This window comes from Malus sylvestris, chromosome 3 (assembly GCF_916048215.2).
Source record: "Malus sylvestris chromosome 3, drMalSylv7.2, whole genome shotgun sequence".
Classification (NCBI taxonomy): domain Eukaryota; kingdom Viridiplantae; phylum Streptophyta; class Magnoliopsida; order Rosales; family Rosaceae; genus Malus; species Malus sylvestris.
Genome location: NC_062262.1, coordinates 14,120,405 through 14,140,830, shown reverse-complemented (window position 1 = coordinate 14,140,830; position 20,426 = coordinate 14,120,405). Strand labels below are relative to the sequence as shown.

General features: G+C 37.7%; 2 protein-coding genes and 1 long non-coding RNA gene across 9 annotated transcripts; 1 reads left to right on the top strand and 2 right to left on the bottom strand.

Moving 5' to 3' along the window:
• Positions 1-1,759: 1,759 nt before the first annotated feature.
• Positions 1,760-6,421, top strand: LOC126615205 (serine/threonine-protein kinase D6PKL1-like). Of its 2 annotated transcripts, none has more exons than XM_050282987.1 (3): positions 1,760-2,092; positions 2,926-4,867; positions 5,375-6,421. In XM_050282987.1, exons 2-3 carry the CDS (start codon positions 3,150-3,152, stop codon positions 6,228-6,230), a joined length of 2,574 nt encoding a protein of 857 aa, XP_050138944.1. In that variant the 5' UTR covers positions 1,760-2,092; positions 2,926-3,149; the 3' UTR covers positions 6,231-6,421. The 2 variants fall into 2 exon arrangements, with proteins under 2 accessions (XP_050138944.1, XP_050138943.1); XM_050282986.1 differs by having other exon boundaries at positions 1,760-2,098.
• Positions 6,422-7,653: 1,232 nt separating this feature from the next.
• LOC126615206 (alkaline/neutral invertase E, chloroplastic-like) lies at positions 7,654-13,931 on the bottom strand. Of its 5 annotated transcripts, none has more exons than XM_050282990.1 (7): positions 13,735-13,931; positions 11,783-12,707; positions 11,084-11,249; positions 10,710-10,921; positions 9,135-9,628; positions 9,006-9,054; positions 7,654-8,265 (listed from the first exon to the last, which is right to left on the bottom strand). In XM_050282990.1, the coding sequence occupies exons 2-7, from the start codon at positions 12,491-12,493 to the stop codon at positions 7,948-7,950; spliced, it is 1,950 nt and encodes a 649-aa protein (XP_050138947.1). In that variant the 5' UTR covers positions 12,494-12,707; positions 13,735-13,931; the 3' UTR covers positions 7,654-7,947. The 5 variants fall into 5 exon arrangements, with proteins under 5 accessions (XP_050138947.1, XP_050138948.1, XP_050138945.1 ...); XM_050282991.1 differs by having other exon boundaries at positions 11,783-12,605; XM_050282988.1 differs by lacking the exon at positions 13,735-13,931 and adding an exon at positions 12,951-13,420.
• Positions 13,932-16,805: 2,874 nt separating this feature from the next.
• On the bottom strand, positions 16,806-20,130 carry LOC126617498 (uncharacterized). Of its 2 annotated transcripts, XR_007621380.1 has the most exons (4): positions 19,895-20,130; positions 19,565-19,786; positions 19,196-19,454; positions 16,806-17,233 (listed from the first exon to the last, which is right to left on the bottom strand). It is a non-coding gene; the product is annotated as an uncharacterized LOC126617498 (long non-coding RNA). The 2 variants fall into 2 exon arrangements; XR_007621379.1 differs by lacking the exon at positions 16,806-17,233 and having other exon boundaries at positions 18,967-19,454; positions 19,895-20,129.
• Between the last annotated feature and the right edge of the window lie 296 nt (positions 20,131-20,426).

Sequence of the window (20,426 nt, the reverse complement as noted above, 5' to 3'; positions counted from 1 at the left end):
AATGTAATGAGTTTCCTTCCAAATATTCAACAAGTTTCTTATATTTTTTTTTAATGCAATATGAAAGTCATCTATTTTCTGTTTAAGTGAAAGTCGCGACCTAAGTGGGTGCCTAAGCAAGTCTATGTGCTCTTTCTTAATTTTCAAACGCCTAGGGATTAATTGGGATGGTGGATAGCCGTCTAGTGCCTAGCGCATAGGCTTTAGGCAGGTATTTTTAGGACAATGTTGTGGAGAGAGACAAGGTCTAGTGGGAGAAAAGTCGGGAGAGAGAGATGAAGATTACGGAATGAAATAATGACAAAGAGAGGCGAGGAAGAACACGACATGCGCCTCATGTAGATGGGATTTGTAACCCATGTGTGAGGTTGGGTTATATAAGCCACCTGATTTTGGATTTGTAGCCGATCACGTTTAATCCCATCCCAGTTACATTTAACACCATCAAATATTGGACTTGGACTCATAGCCATTTTAACTGGCCATAATCTATCTCATCCAATCCATCAAACAAGCCCTTAATCTTAGTGAAGGGTCATGATACATAACTTATTGTGTACTCACTAACTTTTAATGATTGTAAGTCCTAGCAATTTTTCCCCTTAGATTTATGTGATTGATTAAATTTATTAAAGATATGCCAAGATGACTTTTCCAAAAGTTGGACTCTCTATAACTTTATGTTACTTTATGTTTTTGGCACAATGTTTTATAATGCCCCGAACGGGAATTGAAGTTAAATTATGACGTGGTAGAAAATCCATAAAGAGCCTAACTTTTAAGAGAATCTCCTCAACATTACAGAACTTATTATTTGACTTACTCTTTGTCATAATGAAAGTAATTGACTCTGGTTTTGTTCTAAGGAGAGAATCCTACTCCTTGTTCTAATTCTAACTCATTTTCCCTCCCACCCCTCACGAGACAAATAATGAATCTTTATATAAATGGTACCATTTTTCTCGGAACAAAATTAAAAAAAATCAAGTAAAAGAAAATCTCATACAACTCCTGAGGGAAGTTTTGTTTCTATTGATAAAAAAATTGAAGAAATGAACCTCGAGTACTAGAGTAATACTTATCAATCACTTGAGTTATAAGTCAGACAACTTTAAAAAAAAATAAAATGTCGTACATGATATGATACATAATTAAAATAAAAAAAGTAATTTTCATTTAACTACTCTCAAGTTTCTTAACTTCTAGCTTTTCATACTAATAGATTTATTTTCCTCTCACTTTCATAATTTTCTACCACTTTTGTAACTTTAGCTTGGTCGTGCTTTTCTGTTAATTGATGACGTGATATAATTTTCACCCACTAATTCATGTGAAAGTGGAAGTTTGAGAATATTAAAACAGAATCTCAAAAGAGAATAATAAAATAGAAGTGATCCTTGAAAATAAAAATACTATTGGATTGTAGGTCAAGTGTAAGAAAACCCCATGGGATTCCCACAGAATAGCCCCAGCCTCTGTCTCCCTCCCGATTCCTGTGCAGTGTGTATGATAACATTTTATTTTTAATTTTTTTTGTTTACAAACAAATGATATTATCTACGGTAAAGAAATGAGCGTAATCTCACAATGAATTAATAATAATGTAGTTCAAATTTATTTTTAACAAGAATTGAACTTAAAACATTTTACTAACAAATGAAGAAAAATATCATTAAATCAGAGAGGTGATAATTTATAAACAGTATTTTTCCGCCCATTTGAAAATCGAGTTTTAAAGAAAGAAAGAAAGAAAAGTGGCAGTGAGAAGATATTAAGAGAGAGCATCCAATATTTACACAGTACACAGAGGACCGGGTGTCTCTCCCTCCACAGTCCTCAGTCTTCAGTAGTCACCACATTTCTCGTGACTTTGATTTCCTTTTCTTCTCCTCTCTCTCATTCACACCGCCCCCAACTGTCCTCTCGTGTGCCCTAAATCCTCCCACCACCCACCCGACAAATTTAATTCATTCCAACCCCACAAAAATCAAATAAATACAAGTTTCAAAGTTTAAACCCTAACTTCCTCCTCATTTCCATCAACCCCAATTATCTCCTCCTTTCAGCTTCTTCTTTGGAGTTCAAGTTCATAGTAAAGGTTTTTTTATTTTATTTTATTTTATTTTAAATTTAATTTTTATGCTATTTATGAGCCTGATTTTACTTGCTGTGAATTATGATCTATATTAATTTTGATGATTAAATTGTTTTTGTTGGTGAATTGGAATGATGGGTTTTCTGTTTTTGCTCGTTTCCAAAGATCCATGTTAAAAAAAAAATTGATTTGAAATGTCTTACTATGTCTGTTTGTTGATAGTGAGGTTGGTGTTTGTGTGTGTGGAAGATTGTGTAGGATTTGTGAACAAGATTTGTTGTTTGCTTTATGTTCTGAAGATATTATCGATACATGACTTTGTCATTCTTCGTAGTCTCCAAAGTGGTGGGAATGGCTCGTCTTTCTTTTGTTTCTTTCCGTTAAGCCGTAATTGGCCAGTTTGTGTGCAGGTGACATTTGGTGTTGTTTTCGTCCAAACTTTTGGACTTTGCAATCGTTGATTATGTTAAACGTCTTACTTCTGTGAATAAAGATCGAATTGGTTGTCTTACCTTGAAATCGGAAAAGTATTGAATTAGATAGTTGACATATTTAACCCATATTTTGATGATGCTTACGTATGTGATAGCAAAATTTTTATTTTAACTAGAGTATTCCATATCTTTCATTAATTGAGGTTAGAGTAACACCATTTAACGTTTCCCTTTACCTCTCAATTTCCATTTGGTTCTATATATATATATATATATATATTTATTGTCTTTAGGTACTGTTTATGCTAATTGTAGTATTGCGTGGATAAAGTATAGACATGGCTGATACGTTACGAAAATAGAAATTTGATGAGTTTGATATTAACTGCAATGCAGCAATCATGGCCTGCCTTGGATGCTTCATTTTGGACTGAGTAAGGGGATCATAGTGGGTCATTTCAGCCTGCAAATCAGTATGGTTCTAGCAAACTTGAGAAGATATGTAGCTCTATTTCCTATTTCTGTGCTGCGGTATCTTCACAATGCTTCATCAGAAGTGGGTTAGTTTGAATTTGTAAGGACATTACATCGTCTGCTGTATTTCATCTGGTTCATAAAAAATGAGTACATTGCGCTCTACATGTGAAATTGTTGAATCAAGAGAAGAGCTCCACTCAGAGTCCAAAATGGACGAGAAAGGTGGAAAACACAGCATGCTAAAATTAGGAAATAAATATTCAATCGAGGATGATATTAATCAGCTTTTTCAGGCAATTGATGGTAGAAAGTCTGCTAGGATATCAGGTCTGTCGCATGAGGCTAGCAAAGATGCTTTGAGGAAGAGTGCTATGAAAAGGCCAATGAGAGTTGGTTCATCAAATACATCAGGTATCGGAATTTCAGAGCCTGTGAGTTTGAAGCAAGCACTTAGAGGGTTGTGCATCACTCAGGCATCAGAGTTGGCTGCCATGAAGCGGCTACCGAGGCCAGGTCGTTCATCAGGAGTTTCAGAAGCAGGAACTATCAAAAGGTTGTATGGCACAGTGGTAGCCGAGGCTAACGGGCCTGGCCTACCTATGACTGAAGGTAAAGGGAATTATGTAGAGGTGTCCCTTGTGCCTGAAACATCCAAAAATTCTGAAAACAATCCTGGATCCATGCAATCAGAGACACAGGTTGATACTGCCAGAACTTTGGGAGCTGGACTGATGCCCGATGCTAGTAAGACCAGATTAGCACCGCATGATCAAATTACTCCTTTTTCATCAGCAGTTAAAAGTGATATATCGAAGGGAGAAGATAGAGGACCGGAATCAGCAGAATCTTCATTCAACTTTCATCATGGTAAGAAAGTCATGCAGAGGGGTGCGGTTGCTTCTATCTCCACCGATGTTCCAATTAATTCTTCAAATTCAAACAAGGGGCTGCACTCTGCTGCTTCTCCATCTGGCTCTAGCACTGGTAGTAAGGTAAGCAAATCATCTGGCAGTAGTTCACATCTAATCAAGCCGGTCCTCAGGAGCAAAAACGTGGTTAAGAAAAATATCAAGCAGGATTCAAGTTCTGGCTCTAGTAGTTCCAAATCAGATAACCGACAAGTTGATAGTGATTCATGCTCTAGTACTAGCAAGTTAAAGGACCAAACACACAACTGTACTCCAAAGCATGAAGGGAAAGGAAATGAGAAAATATCTCTGGCATCAAGCAGTACAAGTCTTAGCAAAGAATTGAATTCAGGTATTGTTAACAGAGGTACAAGCACACTGGATTTCGCTTCAAATTACAGTAGTAGGATTAACTCTGCGGTGACAAAAGTTGATGAGAGGTCAAGATCAAAGGAAAACGGGGATTTCTCACAAAGCTCAAAAAGTAGCATTGGTGACTGTAGCAGCACTACATGCACTAGTGAGGAGAGCAGTCTAAGTGGGTCTGGTCGTAGCGGCAAGAGGCCTCACATGTCAAGAGACTTGAGATGGGAAGCCATCCATCACGTCCAGAAGCAGCATGGAAGCTTAGGTTTGAAGCACTTTAAGTTGCTTAGGAGGATCGGTTCTGGGGACATTGGGACTGTTTATCTTGCCGAGCTAACTGGAACAAATTGTGTATTTGCTTTGAAAGTGATGGACAACGAGTTTTTGGCTACCAGGAAGAAAATGATCAGGGCCCAAACAGAAAGAGAGATACTGGAAATGCTGGATCATCCATTTCTTCCCACACTATATTCCCATTGTGTGTCAGATAACCTCTCATGTTTGGTTATGGAGTATTGTCCGGGTGGGGATCTGCACGTGCTGCGGCAAAAGCAACCTGGCAGGAGTTTCTGTGAACAAGCAGCCAGGTACCTTTTCTTCTTTAAGGTCCACTTTTAGTTAACTGTGCCCTTGCTTTTTTTTAACTGCGGAAGACAATCAAATGGATAGATTTGACATTATTATTTAGTAGGTTACATGTTTGTTGTCTTCCTAATTTTCCATTTCTGGAAAAATTCATTTTGATAGTTGTTTGATACTAGCGCATACTCTTATGTTACTTTTCCTTTTTCTCCTTGAGTTTCCAAAATCAACTTGTCAGAATGGTTAAAGTATATAAGACCTAGCAGTCAACTATTGGTGAGGATTACACTAGATAACATGCTCTGGCCATGTGTATACATGTTCGGTATGTTAAACTAGATTTATTTCCCGGGATTTAAACTTGGGATCTAATATCCACAAAACAATCTCATATTGTCAATCAAGGGTTGGCCTGGTGCCCTTAGAGAACTACATGATTTATTTACATCATCGCAACTGTATTTTAAATGTTCATTAGACTAATTTCAAGTGATTGTGTACTGTCTCTACAGGTTTTATGTCACTGAAGTCCTCCTTGCCTTGGAGTATTTACACATGCTAGGAGTTGTGTATCGAGACTTGAAACCTGAAAATATTCTGGTCCGAGAAGACGGCCACATCATGCTCACAGATTTTGATTTGTCACTTAGATGTGCGGTCAATCCAACGCTGCTTAAATCATCGTCTCCTGTTTTGGAGAGCACAGGAAAGATGTCAAGCCCATGCATAGAATCTAGCTGCATTGATCCTTTTTGCCTTCAACCATCCTGGCAAGTTCCATGCTTCACTCCCAGACTTTTATCTGCTGCTGCAAAATCTCGAAAAGTGAAATCTGAGCTTGCTGCCCAGGTCAGTCCATTGCCACAGCTTGTAGTGGAGCCAACTAGTGCCCGGTCCAACTCATTTGTTGGAACCCATGAATACCTTGCCCCGGAGATCATTAAAGGAGACGGCCATGGGAATGCTGTTGATTGGTGGACATATGGAATCTTTCTGTTTGAGCTGTTATATGGTAAGACACCCTTCAAGGGGTCAGGAAATGAGGACACATTATCCAATGTTGTGTCGAAAAGTCTCAAGTTCCCAAATACACCTATAGTGAGTTTTTATGCAAGAGATCTGATCAGAGGCCTCTTAATAAAGGACCCTGAAAATCGTTTAGGATCAGTGAAAGGGGCTGCAGAAATCAAGCAACATCCTTTCTTTGAAGGCCTCAATTGGGCATTGATTCGGTGTGCAGTACCACCAGAGCTTCCCAAGTGGGGTGATATTGGAATTGGTACACCATCTGCATCACAGAAACAGGAGAGCACGGGCTGCAAGGAGTTGGAGGGTATAGAAGAGCATATAGACTTTGACCTGTTTTAAAGCTTTTATATGGGGAGGAAAGGTGATGTTCTTTTTCCAAATTTTCTTTTCGGTTTCTTTAACTGATAGTATTAGCTTATAGTGTAAATTAAATGTAACTCACAATACTGGTGGCTAGTTGTAGAATATGATATATGGATACTGATACAGTAGCTGAGAGAAATGGAAATCGGATTAGCATTTTCCTTGTTCTTTTTGTCGCATTATTTGGGTGTATTCATGTTGCTAGAACTTCATCTCTTCCTACAATATGATCCCGTAAGAGATGCAAGTTTGTACCCTCATCACTAGAAAATCATGTATAATTACTGCTGTTCTTTTCCAGGTTCAAAACATGCAATACACCTTCCCTACTGGGTTATAAACTGTTTAACGCTCATGTGAACAGGCTATTGCTAGTTCTTTTCGTTGTTTCTAACCCGTCTTTCATGTCCAAAGAGAGAGAAGTTTGTTTGAGAGTGTGGTTCTATATGAAGCGCTTTTAATCCCTTGTGCTTATGTTAGAAGCAAAACATTTCATTAGAAACATTAAGTGCTTATTATGTATTCTCTTGAAAGCACTTGTTGGTGAAGCACTTTTGCACTTGAGTAATGTTTTTGTAACTAAAAAAGGTATTATCCAAGACTGTCCTTTAAAAGAGTTCTAATGTAATCAGCAGTCTACTCTAAGCTTAGAAGCCGAAGAAGTTTTTTTGTTGAAACTCGAAGCTTGCCATGGAGCAGCATCTGGACTGGATTTGCTTAATTTGGAATTGCCTTTTGGTTGGACATTGCTCTCTTGTTAGTAGTATCTTCATACCAAGAACCGTCAATTTGTTTGATTGATGGATGACTAATTACGATGTTTGTGCCGTGAAATGACACTACATCGTCTTTGAATGATGAATAGACCCTTTACATGTAAATGAGGTTAGGTAGGCAAGTATTATCCCTGTAAAAGCATTTTTAACCATTCAAACCATTTTAGGCATAAAAGCACTCAGTTCATTCCTTCCTAACCTCGGCCCATAAGCAACTCCATAGCCAGAAGCACTTTTGACTTTTCCACTACCAAATCCAACGTCACGCTTTTCTCCACTCCCTGGACAAAAATGAAGGCATTGCACAGTGGAGTAGCAAAACTTCTAAATCACCTCCTTCTCATCTGGGTCTCTGAGAAAAGCACCAACGGCCGTTCCTAGTCCCTCCATGGCGGCGGAGATCAAACCCTTCGCCGTCTTCTTCGCGTGCCTTGGCAACATCTGCAGAAGCCCTGCTGCCCCAGAGTTCTTCCGCGACCTGGTCAACAAAAGGGGTTTGGATTCCAAGCTCAAGATTGATTCAGCTGGAACCTTTGGTTACCATGAGGTAACAAGAACCTAATTTTCTATCATATATTTGACACGACTACGTTCTAAACTACTCTACCTTACAACAAAAGGGGTTTAGATGAATTTTGTGTAGATTATCAATCGTTAAAATAAAAATCACTTCTTCCGTGTGTATCTAATTACCAGGTACACTGAGCAAGATTGAATTCAATTCAAAACAAAAGGGTATGTTGAATGTTACTTGAACACAAGATCATCATTTTGACAACTGTTTACTGTATGAAAACTACAACTACGTTAAAAAAAAAAAAAAAGCCGTATCAAAGTGAATGTACTGATAATACTGCCACGAACTGTCTGTTCTGTTGTGATTAAGCTGGACCTCTGTTCACTATAGCAACTTTGCTTCATACTAAGATCTGTTTTTTCCAACCACGTTTCCTTCTTGGACTGGCACTAATCATGCATGAGAATGCATTTATGAGCTCCGAATCCTCTTCATTCACAAGATTCTTTGCTGCACTTGGGTTGGCAAGGAGGAGCTTTGCTACAAGGTATCCAGCAACCGACCAAGTTTGATACAGCTGTGCCTGCTTTCCAATAAATCTTGCTCGCTTGGTGTCGTAATATTCAGGCCAGTTGTCAATAGATATGCGCTTCTCAGCAATCTCGACAGCCTTCGCTGCAATTTCTGGTCTGTTAAGTTTTATGCATGCCACCGTGAGCTGAAACAAGCCCCATAATCGTGTTAAATCACACAAATAATCAGTCACTGCCAAATGCTAATGGAATAACAGGGAACTTTTGCATTCTTTTCAAAACATTCAACGATTCTGCACAGTTAATCACACAAATCGCATTTCTTTAATTTCAGACTTTAGAAAGAAAAATGCTTGGCTCTTCTGTTTTTTTCCCTAACAAGCCCTTCCTCCCTGTAAGTGGGCAGACTAGCCAATTCACAGCAATGGGAACCTGGTTTGCACCGTTTCAAATGAAGTGGTGGCCGGAAACTACAACTTAAAGAAAGAGAAGTAACTTGTCTTGAGGCAGCGATCTCACAATCTGCTTTATTTGCATTTCCAACTTTTTCTTTTATCATTATATTCATGCTCTATAGTCTATACTAGGCAGCAATCTCAAATCGTACTACTCCCAAGAAGACAACCTTTCATCTACTTGAACTAATCATAGGTTCTCCACTCCACATAATTTTGAACTAAAACTACTCACTTTTAAGTGTGCTTATAGGCTCAGACACGCATATACAGAAGGAAGGAAAGTGTCATAGTGACATAAGGGTGAAATCAGTACCAAAAACAGAGTCGTTTTAGGTAATAAAGTTACCAATGGCAATACTAAACTCACATAGAACAGGGATAATCTGGAGTTATCTATTATCTAAGAGTACGAAGCAAGGCCGAGGGCAATTGGGAAAAAAAGTGTTCACTTTCAAACAAAAATTTACCTGCCAGAGCAACGTTGGCCAAGAACCTCCATTATGGTAAGACCAGGGACTACAACATAAAATCATATAAAGGAGGTGTCAGGAAACATGGAGAGAGGAAATTTCAAAAGTCTAGGACAGAATCATTACGTGTTTTTGGGATCGCTGCCAGTGATGATTTGCCATTCCTGGCCTTCAAGAGCAGGGTAACATATTTTAAACGGCATATCTGCCACTAATTCATCCCATTTTGCTTCAATAAGATCCAGAATAGCATGTGACTGCAAGTCTGTTGCGAGACTACTTACAATAGACCATAAGTTTCCAAGAGAAAAGAAACGAAAGTCCATGTGAGCAGGCTGCAGGTTTCCAATCAAGTACCCGCCAGTACTGGGCATAAATCCCACCAGCCACGACGGAATCTGATCTGGGTAAATATTGAACTTATTAACAGCATCGTACGAGTATTCCTCTGTCTTGTATCGGTAAATTTCATTGAGTTTTCTCATATCAATCCAGTAATGTTCCCTGATATGGAAGGCCAATGCAACCAGACGGTTGTTAAGTGCTCGCACAAGGTCCGCTGATGCTTCCTCTGGAGCAAGCATCTCACGTGCACAAAGTAATGCTGAATAAAACAGTGCCTACAAGGACAGGAAACAGTGACATGAGAAATCGAACCAATGATGCCACAGAGATTTTAAACTAAAAGACAAGCTTCTGTACCCAATTAAAACTTTTTCCTCCACCAAAGAAGACTATTAATTCCACTATCTCCAACTGTGATATTAACTTGCAATTATAACAGTACAGAATAACTTTGATTGATTTAAATTTAACACACAATTGATTGTTGGCTGGAGAAAGAACAAATAACAATTATTTCACAAAATTGATCATAGAGTATATATTTAAAGGCTTTTTAGCCAAAATGGTCCTTGATATTGGCATAACTTTTCATCCCTAACATTGAAAATCGATAAAAGTGGTCCCTAAGTTTGTTCACCGTAAATCATTTTGGTCATTCCATGAAAAATCTGTCAATATCATCGTTAAGACAAAAATAACCTTAAAAAGGTGGTTACGGTGAACAAACTTAGGGACCACTTATATCGATTTTCATTGTTAGGGAAGGACTAAAAAAGCCTTATTTAAAATAGGGGTTAATGACCGCAGCCACCAATCAGATATGAGCATGAGATCAGGTGATGTAATCACCAAACAATGTTTTGAAATCTATCTGATGATTACAACGATATACCAGCGATCTTCATAATCATCTCAAGCATAAATAAGTATACCCAAAACATATTGCTATGGGGAAACTTAAAAGTATGGAAAAAAATAATGAACAGGTATTTGGTATGATTCAGAATATTGCCCCTTGTGATTGTACCAGTAAAATACATTTATTAGTTTATATGAAATGAAACTTTAAGCTACTCAGGCAGTTCCTGAATGTGCTTAATCTTAGGGGTGATAAGCAAAAAGGTATGCAGATGAGACAAGCCCAACGGAAGGAATGCTAACTTTTTAAATAACGGAGAAACTAAAAGGTAGAAAAAGAAGAGGGGAAGGGGAACACACTCTAATGACTTGCAAAGTTTAAGGAGGGATTGCTTACAGTATTCACTATAAAGAAGCAAGAAAATGACATGCACATAAATAGATAAAAGAATTCATTTGAAATGCACTTATGACCACCAATCCACAAAAGGTATATACCTGAATCTCCAAAGGATGGCCATGAATTCCCATGCGGCGATCTATCATGCAAGAACCATCTGTAACCAATAATGTTGGAAACATATCAAAACCATCAGCAAGACATAGCTTTAAAATCATTTTTATCCCCGTTTGCACATCAACTCTTTCCTGCACTGAAAGATCTCCGGAGCACTTTCCATAAGCTCGTAACAATATAATCCACCATAACCCTACAAAAAGATCAAAAGCCAAAGATTTATGAACTGATGTGACATACTTGAATTACAAAAAATATTAAAATGAGAGTGCCTCCCTATTCGGTTTGGATCATAAACATTCAAAAACTAGATCTAATTTCAAAGACTATTTAAAAAATAGAATTAACTTCCTACCAGAGTCAACTGGGGCAACACGACCAATAGCAGCTTCACCAAAGTCAGGATCCAATACATCTTCAGTTGCAAACTCATCACCATCAAGTGGAACAGTGCGAACCTTGAAACTGGCGGGCATTAGTCCTTGACCAGGACTATAACAATCCATGGTTTTCTCCCAGCTCTGCAATGGAAGAAGGAGGATGATTCACTAAATGGACAAGAACAATTTAAACTTAAAAGGAGTGTAATTCACTAGAAGAAGTTGGCCGATTAAACGAAAAAATTCAATAGAATGGCAGAAACGAATAAAACTACATACAATGAAAGTCAGCATCTGTAACGGAATTCATGTTTCCAGAAATCTGCCACAAAGCAGGCCCTTTCTAAGCATGAATTTTTCAGAAGTGTTTGTTTTCCATATTATTCAACACTAAGATCTTACAAGCTTATGCAGATAAAACATTTGGTGTGTAAACTTTAAACAAACTTCTTATTAACGAAAAGATAAATACGTAACTAACACAAGGAAATGTTTTGGTTATATTAAGGTGGGAATCAAACTATAACAACTTTCTAAGTAAACATGGGCAAGAAAAAAGTTGACAAAAACACAGAATGTATGGAACCAAATGATCTAAAAGAATATCAAATGAGCTTAAGTCAAACTTAAACAACCGTTTGTGGATTTGGCACTCAAATAAGAGATTAATTTACCTGCAACTGAAGGGTATGAAGAATGAAGTTCCGCACAATATCATACTCCCCCTTTAAAAGGAAAGCTATCCCAGAAGGAATGAAGTCACGAATAAAGACCTGATCATAGTTAAGGGTACTAGGAGAGCTTGGATCATTAGCGGCAATGGTTCCAACAGGATTGTTACAATAATAGACCATGGAGTTCTTTAGTAAGGTCCATGCTTCCTCCTCAATCAAATCAGCCTTAGACTTCCGTGTAGAACCTTTCTTTTTTCTAGCTGCAGTCGGCTTGGTATTTGACCCAAAACCTCCCACTTCCTGATTCAGTTGTTGATCCACCTTCAATTCATCAATATCTGGACTAGTTATACCATTAGGAGGAACTGATACTGATTTGTCTACGAAAACTGCCCCGTGCTGATCTTCTTCAGTTGCCCCTCTTAAACTTTCTGCCTGTTGACATTTGCAACTCATTGAATCCAACCTACGGACACGATCCTTTCCATGAAAAACATCATTTCTCCCCTGCAACGCACATATCCTCCTGCGGTCCCTCAAAACTCTCGAACTTTTATGCACTTGGGCACTCAGTGAACTTATTTTCCGTGCATTATTAACACCGGGCTTAACAGAAACAACTCCATTCATATTGCTCAAACATATATCAAAACAGCCCAGTCGAGGTAGTGCCCCAGACATAACTTGTCGAACAACTTCCGAAGTAGCCATTGGGCACAAAGTATACAACTAACTACTCCAAAAACCTTAATTTAACACCTCCAAGGACGAAACCTCGACTAATATATTCGATATTCAACACCCCTTGTCTCAATTAAGGCACCTACATCAATACATTATCTTAAACTCATTTACTACTGAAATTAAACTTGCCCAACATTGCTAATTCAATATGTTCCGCCAAACTCGAGCCAAAAACTGAAAACTGAAAACGAAATACTATCATCAAATTTGGATTGTTGTATTGAATTTTCAACAGCATGAAAACCAACAAATTTGTTTATGTGATTGATTGAATCTCCAATCTCCAATCAATCAAATAAACAAAGCTCAAAAAGCATGAAAAAAAAGGCAAAGGGGAAGAAGTTCAATTTCCAAAACCAACAAATTTGGATTGTTGTACTGAAATTTCAATTTTGCATAAATTTATACTGTTTTCGCATCTTACCTCAGAAACCAAACATCAAAACGGGAGAGTTTTGTCGAGCTTGGCACCAAAACGACGACAGTATTCATACGCAACGAACCATGAATGTCAGAGCTTTTGCAATAACGACGACTTCACCCCCCTTCTTTTGTTTCCTCAGGAAATAGAGGAATTTTATATTTATAGTTTGGGTTATATCGGTGAGTTAATGTGGTTTTATATTTTTTTTAACACAATAATGTGGTTTTGTTGGGTAATTTTATTTTGGTTAAATTACATAGTAGCTCCTTAGCTTTGAGATCTATTACAACACTCATATAATATATTTAAAACATTTCATTTTCATAACTCACGTACTATTTTATTTCAATATAATATATCCGTTACATTTTTCATCCATTGATCCGTTAAGTGCTGATGTGGCTGCCAACGTGGCACACCACATGGCAAAAAAAATAATTTTTTAATTAAAAAAGAGCACCTGGATCTTCTTTTAAAAAAAATAAAAAATAAAACTGAAAACCACCTCCCATAACCCCCCACCCCCGCAAACAAACCTAGAAACCCTACCCCGTCCCCCTCGACCCACCTCCCTCTCCTCCACTCTTTTCACCTCTTCTCCCATAAAAAAAACCTAGCAAACCCCCACCCCACCCCCACCTTCCTCGATCCCTTTCTCCTCTTCACCCCACCCCCTTTCTCCCTTCTCTCATCTGCAACCCCACCCACCCTTAGCAAACCTAACTCCACCACCAACCAAGCATTGAAAAAATTCAAAATTTGAAGGACAAAATTAAATACATACCTCATTGTCGAAGTCGACCGACTCGCCGACGAGCAGGGTTCAAATGGGAGAGAAAGGTGAGTCCGAGCGAGTTGCAGAGAGTAGAAAACGGTGGGTGGGGTTGCAGATGAGAGAAGGGATAAAGAGGGTGGGGGTCAAGTTGTGGGTGAGCTGGTCCCGAGGGGGGAGGGTTACGGAGAGATGGGATGGGTTTCGTTTTTTTTATTTTTTTATTTTTTAAGGGATCTGGGTTTTGGTTTGTGGTGGTGGGGGGAGGGGGTTTATGGGGAGATGGGATGGGTTTTGGTTTTTTATTTTTATTTTTAGTATTTTTTAATTTAGAAAATTCAGGTTTTTTTTTTTTAAAAAAAAAAAATTGTCATGTGGCACACATTTCGCAGACACGTGGCACAAATGTGGCAATTACATTAGTGCTTAACGGATATGGAAAATGTAACGAATGTATTATTTTGAAATAAAATAATGCGTGAGGTATGAAAGTGGAATGTTTCAAAGACGTTGTATGGAGTTGTAATAAACCTTAAACCTGAGAGGCTAATATGTAATTTACCCTTCTATTTTTTAACGATATTATCTAGAAAGCTTTTTATGAAAAGAGTATACACAGCACATCATTGTTTTATGTTAACTATTGTATGAAACTACTATTTGCTCTGGTGTGATGTGATAATAATGGGATTGTATCACTGAACATGTGTCCCCAAGTGGGGAGGTTGATTAGGAGTGCATGTTAGTTGACTTTTAATTTAATAAGGAATGTTTTGTTTGAAACTCTTTCACATCATAATTATCTTACATTGGCTTGTGATGTCATCTCTCGATGACGCCATATGGTCAATTTAGTGGCGGCCATCATATTACAACCTTGTAACTGGTGTTATTGGGGTCGGCGTATGTCAATTTGCTATTAGAGCCTAGTTAATGCACATACGTTTGCATTGAATGATGCCAGTTGTAGTGCTAAATAATTTAATGTCTACTTGACAGAATTATGTCGCTTAGGCGTGAACGTACTTCTATTTCAGGGCTACAACAGTAAGTTAGCTCAACTAATCTGCAATGCTAATAGAGGTTGCACTCAAGCAGAGTTGACATGAGTCATGGTGCTTACTCCATTGATGGTCGTGGGCTAGAGATAAAGTTGAATCTTGGTTAGAGCATATGGATGATGTCCTCGAAGTTATGAGATGTCCCAAGGATTAGCAAATGAGCAGGAGAGCGCTAAGAACTGGTGGAAAACGGAGCAGAAATATTCTTGCTAACACATCATGGATTTAGAATCTCTTCAAGAAGCAGTTCAAGAACAATTTATGAGTCTCGAATTTCAAGCTATCAACAGGCGAGAATTTCTAGCTCTTGAGCAAGGGGAAATATCTGTGGTTGACTATGAATGGGAGTTTCAACGTCTTGTGGAGTATTGCCTGGGTATTCAAGATAATGCAAAATAGAAGAGGAAGCAGTTCATTGCGGGCTTGAATCTAGAGTTGTGTACTTATGTGATGGTTCGTGATGGTGTTACCTATGAGACAACTTTTCGCACAGCTCCACAGGTCGAGCAAGTTAGTAACAAGAAAGTGGAGAAACAGGTAGCGAAAGGCAAGCAAGCAAGCACTAGGGAGGACAATTCAGTGGATTTAAGAATAAGTTCAAGGCCAATAATATCAAGGAAGCATTGTTTATGGGGGTGGAATGAAAGGTAAGAAGGTTTTTAAGAAGAAGGGTCAACCTTTAGGGTATACTACTAGCGATGGATCTTATACCACTACACCTCAAGCCAGTAAGGGTTCTACCGGTAGTGATCGATTCTCTAGTAGCGGATCCTGGGGTAGTTCTTTTCAGAAACAATGAACACGGACTCCAGCACATTACGACCTCGTAACTTGTATTATTACTGTCGGGGTCTCATTTTAGGATTAATAATGTGCATATATGAGGGGATCAGTATGGAAGGCGGACATATTATATTGTCAGATCCGTCACAGGACAATCTTGCTGACCTCTTTATAAGTCACTGTTGAAGTCCACTTTCTAGAAACTTGTTCAAGGAATTGGTATGCATAAATTATCTGATTTGAATTGCTTGTAGTTCTCATTTGAAAGTTTTATAATACACAAAGGAGCTTCCAGAAGTATACTTACTTAATCTTAATGTACTATTTTTCCCTACTATTAGGAGCATTTTTTGCTTTGGATTTTTGCTACCTAATAAGGTTTTAACCAAACACCGATCCTGAACTGGTCATAACCTTGTGTGCGTTTTACTTGCATCCTGAATGTGTTTAGTTTTGACTTACCAAGTACTCATTTTTCTTCTTAGACTACGGTTTTTTATCCTATCTAAGGTTTATCATAATAAAGTTTTGTGAGTTCTACTCCTTATTGTGAAGAAATATGAGTAAATCTAAAGATTGGATAAGAACATCCGATACGACGTGAATGGTTGAGAATTTTAACAAAAATATGAGTAGATATTATTAATAGATAATGAGGCACGAAGTGAATAATCAAGAATCTTTTTAAAGATGTGAGCTGATATTATTAACACAAAATTTGATTTTAGCTCAAATGTGATAGCGTATTTTAGGGAAAACCCAAAAATTTGAGTAACTTCCAGTTAAACCCTTTGACCAACAATTCACGTAAACGAACTTTCATTTTTTAAGGTGATAATTCAAATTAGAGTTTAGTCAAAACTTGAGTGAAAATTTTATATCGATTTTACCCTTTATGACTAGTTAGTAGGCACAAAATCATGCATAAGATTCCTACAAAATAGAACACTTAAATCTTTGATCTACAAAATGGTAAGCTTGACCCATAATCTAATTGATGTTCTGCAATAACATATATAAGCGTGATATAACTTAAAATTATGTGTAAATTAAATTGCTTCAATACAAGTGGGTACACTTAGATAAAGAACAACTGGAAACCATAAAGACATTGTATTGGATTCAAATTGTAAAAATGTGCACTCCAGCAAGATTCAGGAAACCTTCTCCCTACATGTGCACTCATCAGAAACCACATAATTAAATCATAAACAAGACCTCGGAAGAGGGTGAGGAAACTACGGCAAAAGCAAAATTGGCATATATAAATCAACAACACAAATAGTAATGGAAGGCTCAAAGAGCCAAATAAGAAACAATGGATACATTGAGTGAAATATAAACACATAGAAACTTCACGAAACAAAGTTGTTAAGCTTCAACTAATACAAAGTCCTAACATGCATTGCGAGGACTTGAGTGAGTGAAGTGGAATTTCTCGTTTGGAATTGCTTTTTGTACAACTAAAACTGTTTTTTTTTTTTTTTTTTTTTTATAGGAACAGACAAATAGAACTGTTAATGTTTTATAATTCAAGTCTTGAAAGACTTTCTTGAGGGTTATCCTCCTCAGACTCATCATCAAATCTCTTTCCGCTAGTATAATACACTTTGCAAATCAGCTCCTCCTTCATCACTTCGCCAATTAAAAACTTCCACACTTCGCAGCTGACAAACATCAAAGTTCCTATCATGAAATCATCTACAGCCATGATGAATAATCATTTGATCTAAAATCACTCGATACTCGATTGAGTGTAGCATGTATCCTCCTCACAAGAATGTGAGAAGATGACTAACTTTTTTCCACTCTCCACCATCTCAATACGCCATGGGTGAGGATGTCTTTCCTATAATATCTTTGAAGATGCCATGGGTGAGGATGTCTTTCCCATAATATCTTTGAAGATATGTAGTTTGAGTGAGCGCTCAAGCACCAGAGCATCTATATGCGGAATAAATTTGAAGCCAACGTGTTCGTTAGTCATACATGTCCAAATGCTCACATAAGTAGAACAACCCCATGAGTTACTATTAAAGCATGTAACTAGTTCATCATGTTTGCTTGCACATGCTCAATTGCATTAATTGTATACTATCTCGAATCCATGCGCAGGGTTATCTGAAAACATATGGATGTTGTGAGCAAATAGAGTTTAATGTCACAGAAAGTGAACATCACTCCAACAGTTGGCTCCTGACATCTTAATACGCAAAGATACTTGGCTTATAAACAAACCCATTTAAGAAGAGACAGCCCAAGAAATTATACTCGAAACGTTTTTTGTGACAGCTTTGAGAAATCCAAGTACATGTCCTTTTTAGGGTACACTTTGCAAACCAGTTCCTTCATTACTTCACCAATTAAAAACTTGTCCTCCACACTTAATAATCGATAAACATCAAAATTCCCATCGAAAAAGCAAAGGGTCTTATCTACAAACACAAAGTCCACAAATCTCATTGCATGTAAGACATAATAATTATCATATCCAAAGTCACTCGATATAAATTCAATCAATGTATCACGTACCCTCCTCTCAAGAATGTGAGAGAATGTTCGACTTTTCTCAGTCTCTACCATCTCAACACACCGTGGGTGATGATGTCTTTCGAATAATATTTTAGTGTATATATAATGATTTTGGATCAGATGATTATTATGTATCATAAGCAATGAGATTTGTGAATGTTATCGGGTTGCGGATAAGACTCTTTGCTTTCTTGATGGTAACTTTGATGTTTGTCGATTGCGAAGTGTGGAGTAGAAGTTTTTAATTGGCAAAGTAATGAAGGAGGAACTAGTTTGCAAAGTGTACCTAAAGGGGGATTCTATCTCTCAAAGCCGCCACAAAAAGCGTCTCTATTACACTTTCTTGGGCCATCTATTCTTCAATGAGTTCATTGTATAAGCCTAGTATCTTTGAAATATTAAGATATCTATGATAACAAATATCCTTTCTGTCATGCAAAACCTACAAGCCAATTGTTGAAGTGCATAAAGTTGTTCACTCGTCGAGGCATGTATGCCTAAATCCAAGTGTCGACCACCACTTTCTTCACTCGTAGCATCCATATGTTTGTGGACAGCCTTGCGCATGGACTCACGGTATAGTATATAATAGATGCGGTTGGGCCTGTGCAAGCCACTTGGCGAAGCCCGTTACCTCCTTGTTGAAACCTATTGCATGCTTTAACTATACATTGTGGGTTATTCTATCTATTTAGCATTTGGGCTCGTATGACTAACGAACCTGCTGATTTCAAATTTGTTCCCTCACATAGATGATTTGGTGATCGAGCGTTCACTCAAACTACATATCTTCGAAAATATTAAGAGGGTCTCATTATTAGTCTGAATCGAGAATCTGCCTCCATCATGATATAATAAGGCCTTATAATAAGAATAAGGATAATGCCTTTATAACTGAAAAATCGCAATACAAGACATGGTATTGTGCATGCCTGTTATTTCCTTACACGAACAAAAGATAGCAATTCGAACTATAACCACAACTTAAGGTTTTATATTTAGCAGTGAATAGAACACGAACACATCCTCATAAGAGGGCAAGTAAACTACCACAAAAACGAAACTGGCATGTATAAATCAACAGCACAAATAATAACTGAATGCCAGCATGACTGTTGAGATAAAAGTTGAACTCCCTCATATGACAAATCTAGGTGTCAACAATAGTGCCTGACAAGGTAACGATAGTTAAAGCACGAAATGGAATAAGATCAAATTTACAATATCTCAATGCGCAAAACAGAAAAGCATCAAATGCACTACATCTTAATGCATCTAAAATTTGCAGCATGGTTGAAAATTGCCACTCTTATCAGTTTGTACCACAACAAAAGCAACTGGTGGCAGATATCCCTCCTGCATCGATTGACAAGCCAAATGTTAGCAGAGCGTTGTGTCATTTTTCTTGACAAATGTTAGCAGAGCATTATGTCATTTTTCTTGACCACAGCAAAAACAATTCTTACATGAAGAGGATAATTCTCTCTGGTTTTCGGCCAGTTTCTTGTCAAAATGCTCCGAAATGCTCCCTAGCACAATGAATTTACGAGTGAACTTACATCGGCAATTACCGGACTGCTGTACTTCCCAAGTTGAGGATGGGTAACATCCGCACCAAAGATGATTGCGGGAATGTCACTAACTAGAGGAATCCTCCTTTGAATGGCAACAGTGTTCCTTCCACTAACCTACAACAGTTTTACATGTGTCAATATTTCAATGCTCCGAAAATGAACAGTTGGATACATGGGAGGGTTAGCAAAGTAATGACGCATAAGAAGTTCATGACCACTTACCCTATCTCCTGGAATGCGTTTTTGGCTTGATGATGTGCCACCATGTTTAGCCTTTGTGACTTTCTTCCCCTGAATTCTTTGTCATTCCTCGTGCATAGTTGTCGTCACCACAGCTTGATTGTCATCGTCAAAGGATGAGTTATCATACCCTTGTTGTGCCATTATGGTTTGGTAATTGAGAAGGATAATTTTGAGGGTTTGAAGGATGTGTGCAAAAAATAGGATGAATGTGAAAGAGATAGAGACATCATTTTTATAGTGAAAGGTTAAAAAGATAGATAACAATCCGATGGATGAGATTGAGATAAGAAAATCTCATCCAATGGTTGCAAGGGGTTGAAATCTTTATCTGGAGCAAAAATATCTGATCATGACATAGGCACGACATAATCCAATAATTTAGCCATGTCACAATTCAATAATGTAGCCATTCTAGTTACTATTTTTGTGAAGAAAAAAAATTTGGTATCAAAATTTGAATTTTTTTTTATTGAAATGTTCACAAAAATATTTTACGACAACATAATGTTAA

Coding starts and splice junctions, on each gene's coding strand:
- LOC126615205 (XM_050282987.1), top strand. CDS start 3,150: ATGAGTACATTGCGCTCTACATGTGAAATTGTTGAATCAAGAGAAGAG. Junction 4,868..5,374: donor TTCTGTGAACAAGCAGCCAG/GTACCTTTTCTT, acceptor CTGTCTCTACAG/GTTTTATGTCACTGAAGTCC.
- LOC126615206 (XM_050282990.1), bottom strand. CDS start 12,493: ATGGCTACTTCGGAAGTTGTTCGACAAGTTATGTCTGGGGCACTACCT. Junction 11,250..11,782: donor TTCATACCCTTCAGTTGCAG/GTAAATTAATCT, acceptor CTTCCATTGCAG/AGCTGGGAGAAAACCATGGA. Junction 10,922..11,083: donor TGTTGCCCCAGTTGACTCTG/GTAGGAAGTTAA, acceptor ATCTTTTTGTAG/GGTTATGGTGGATTATATTG.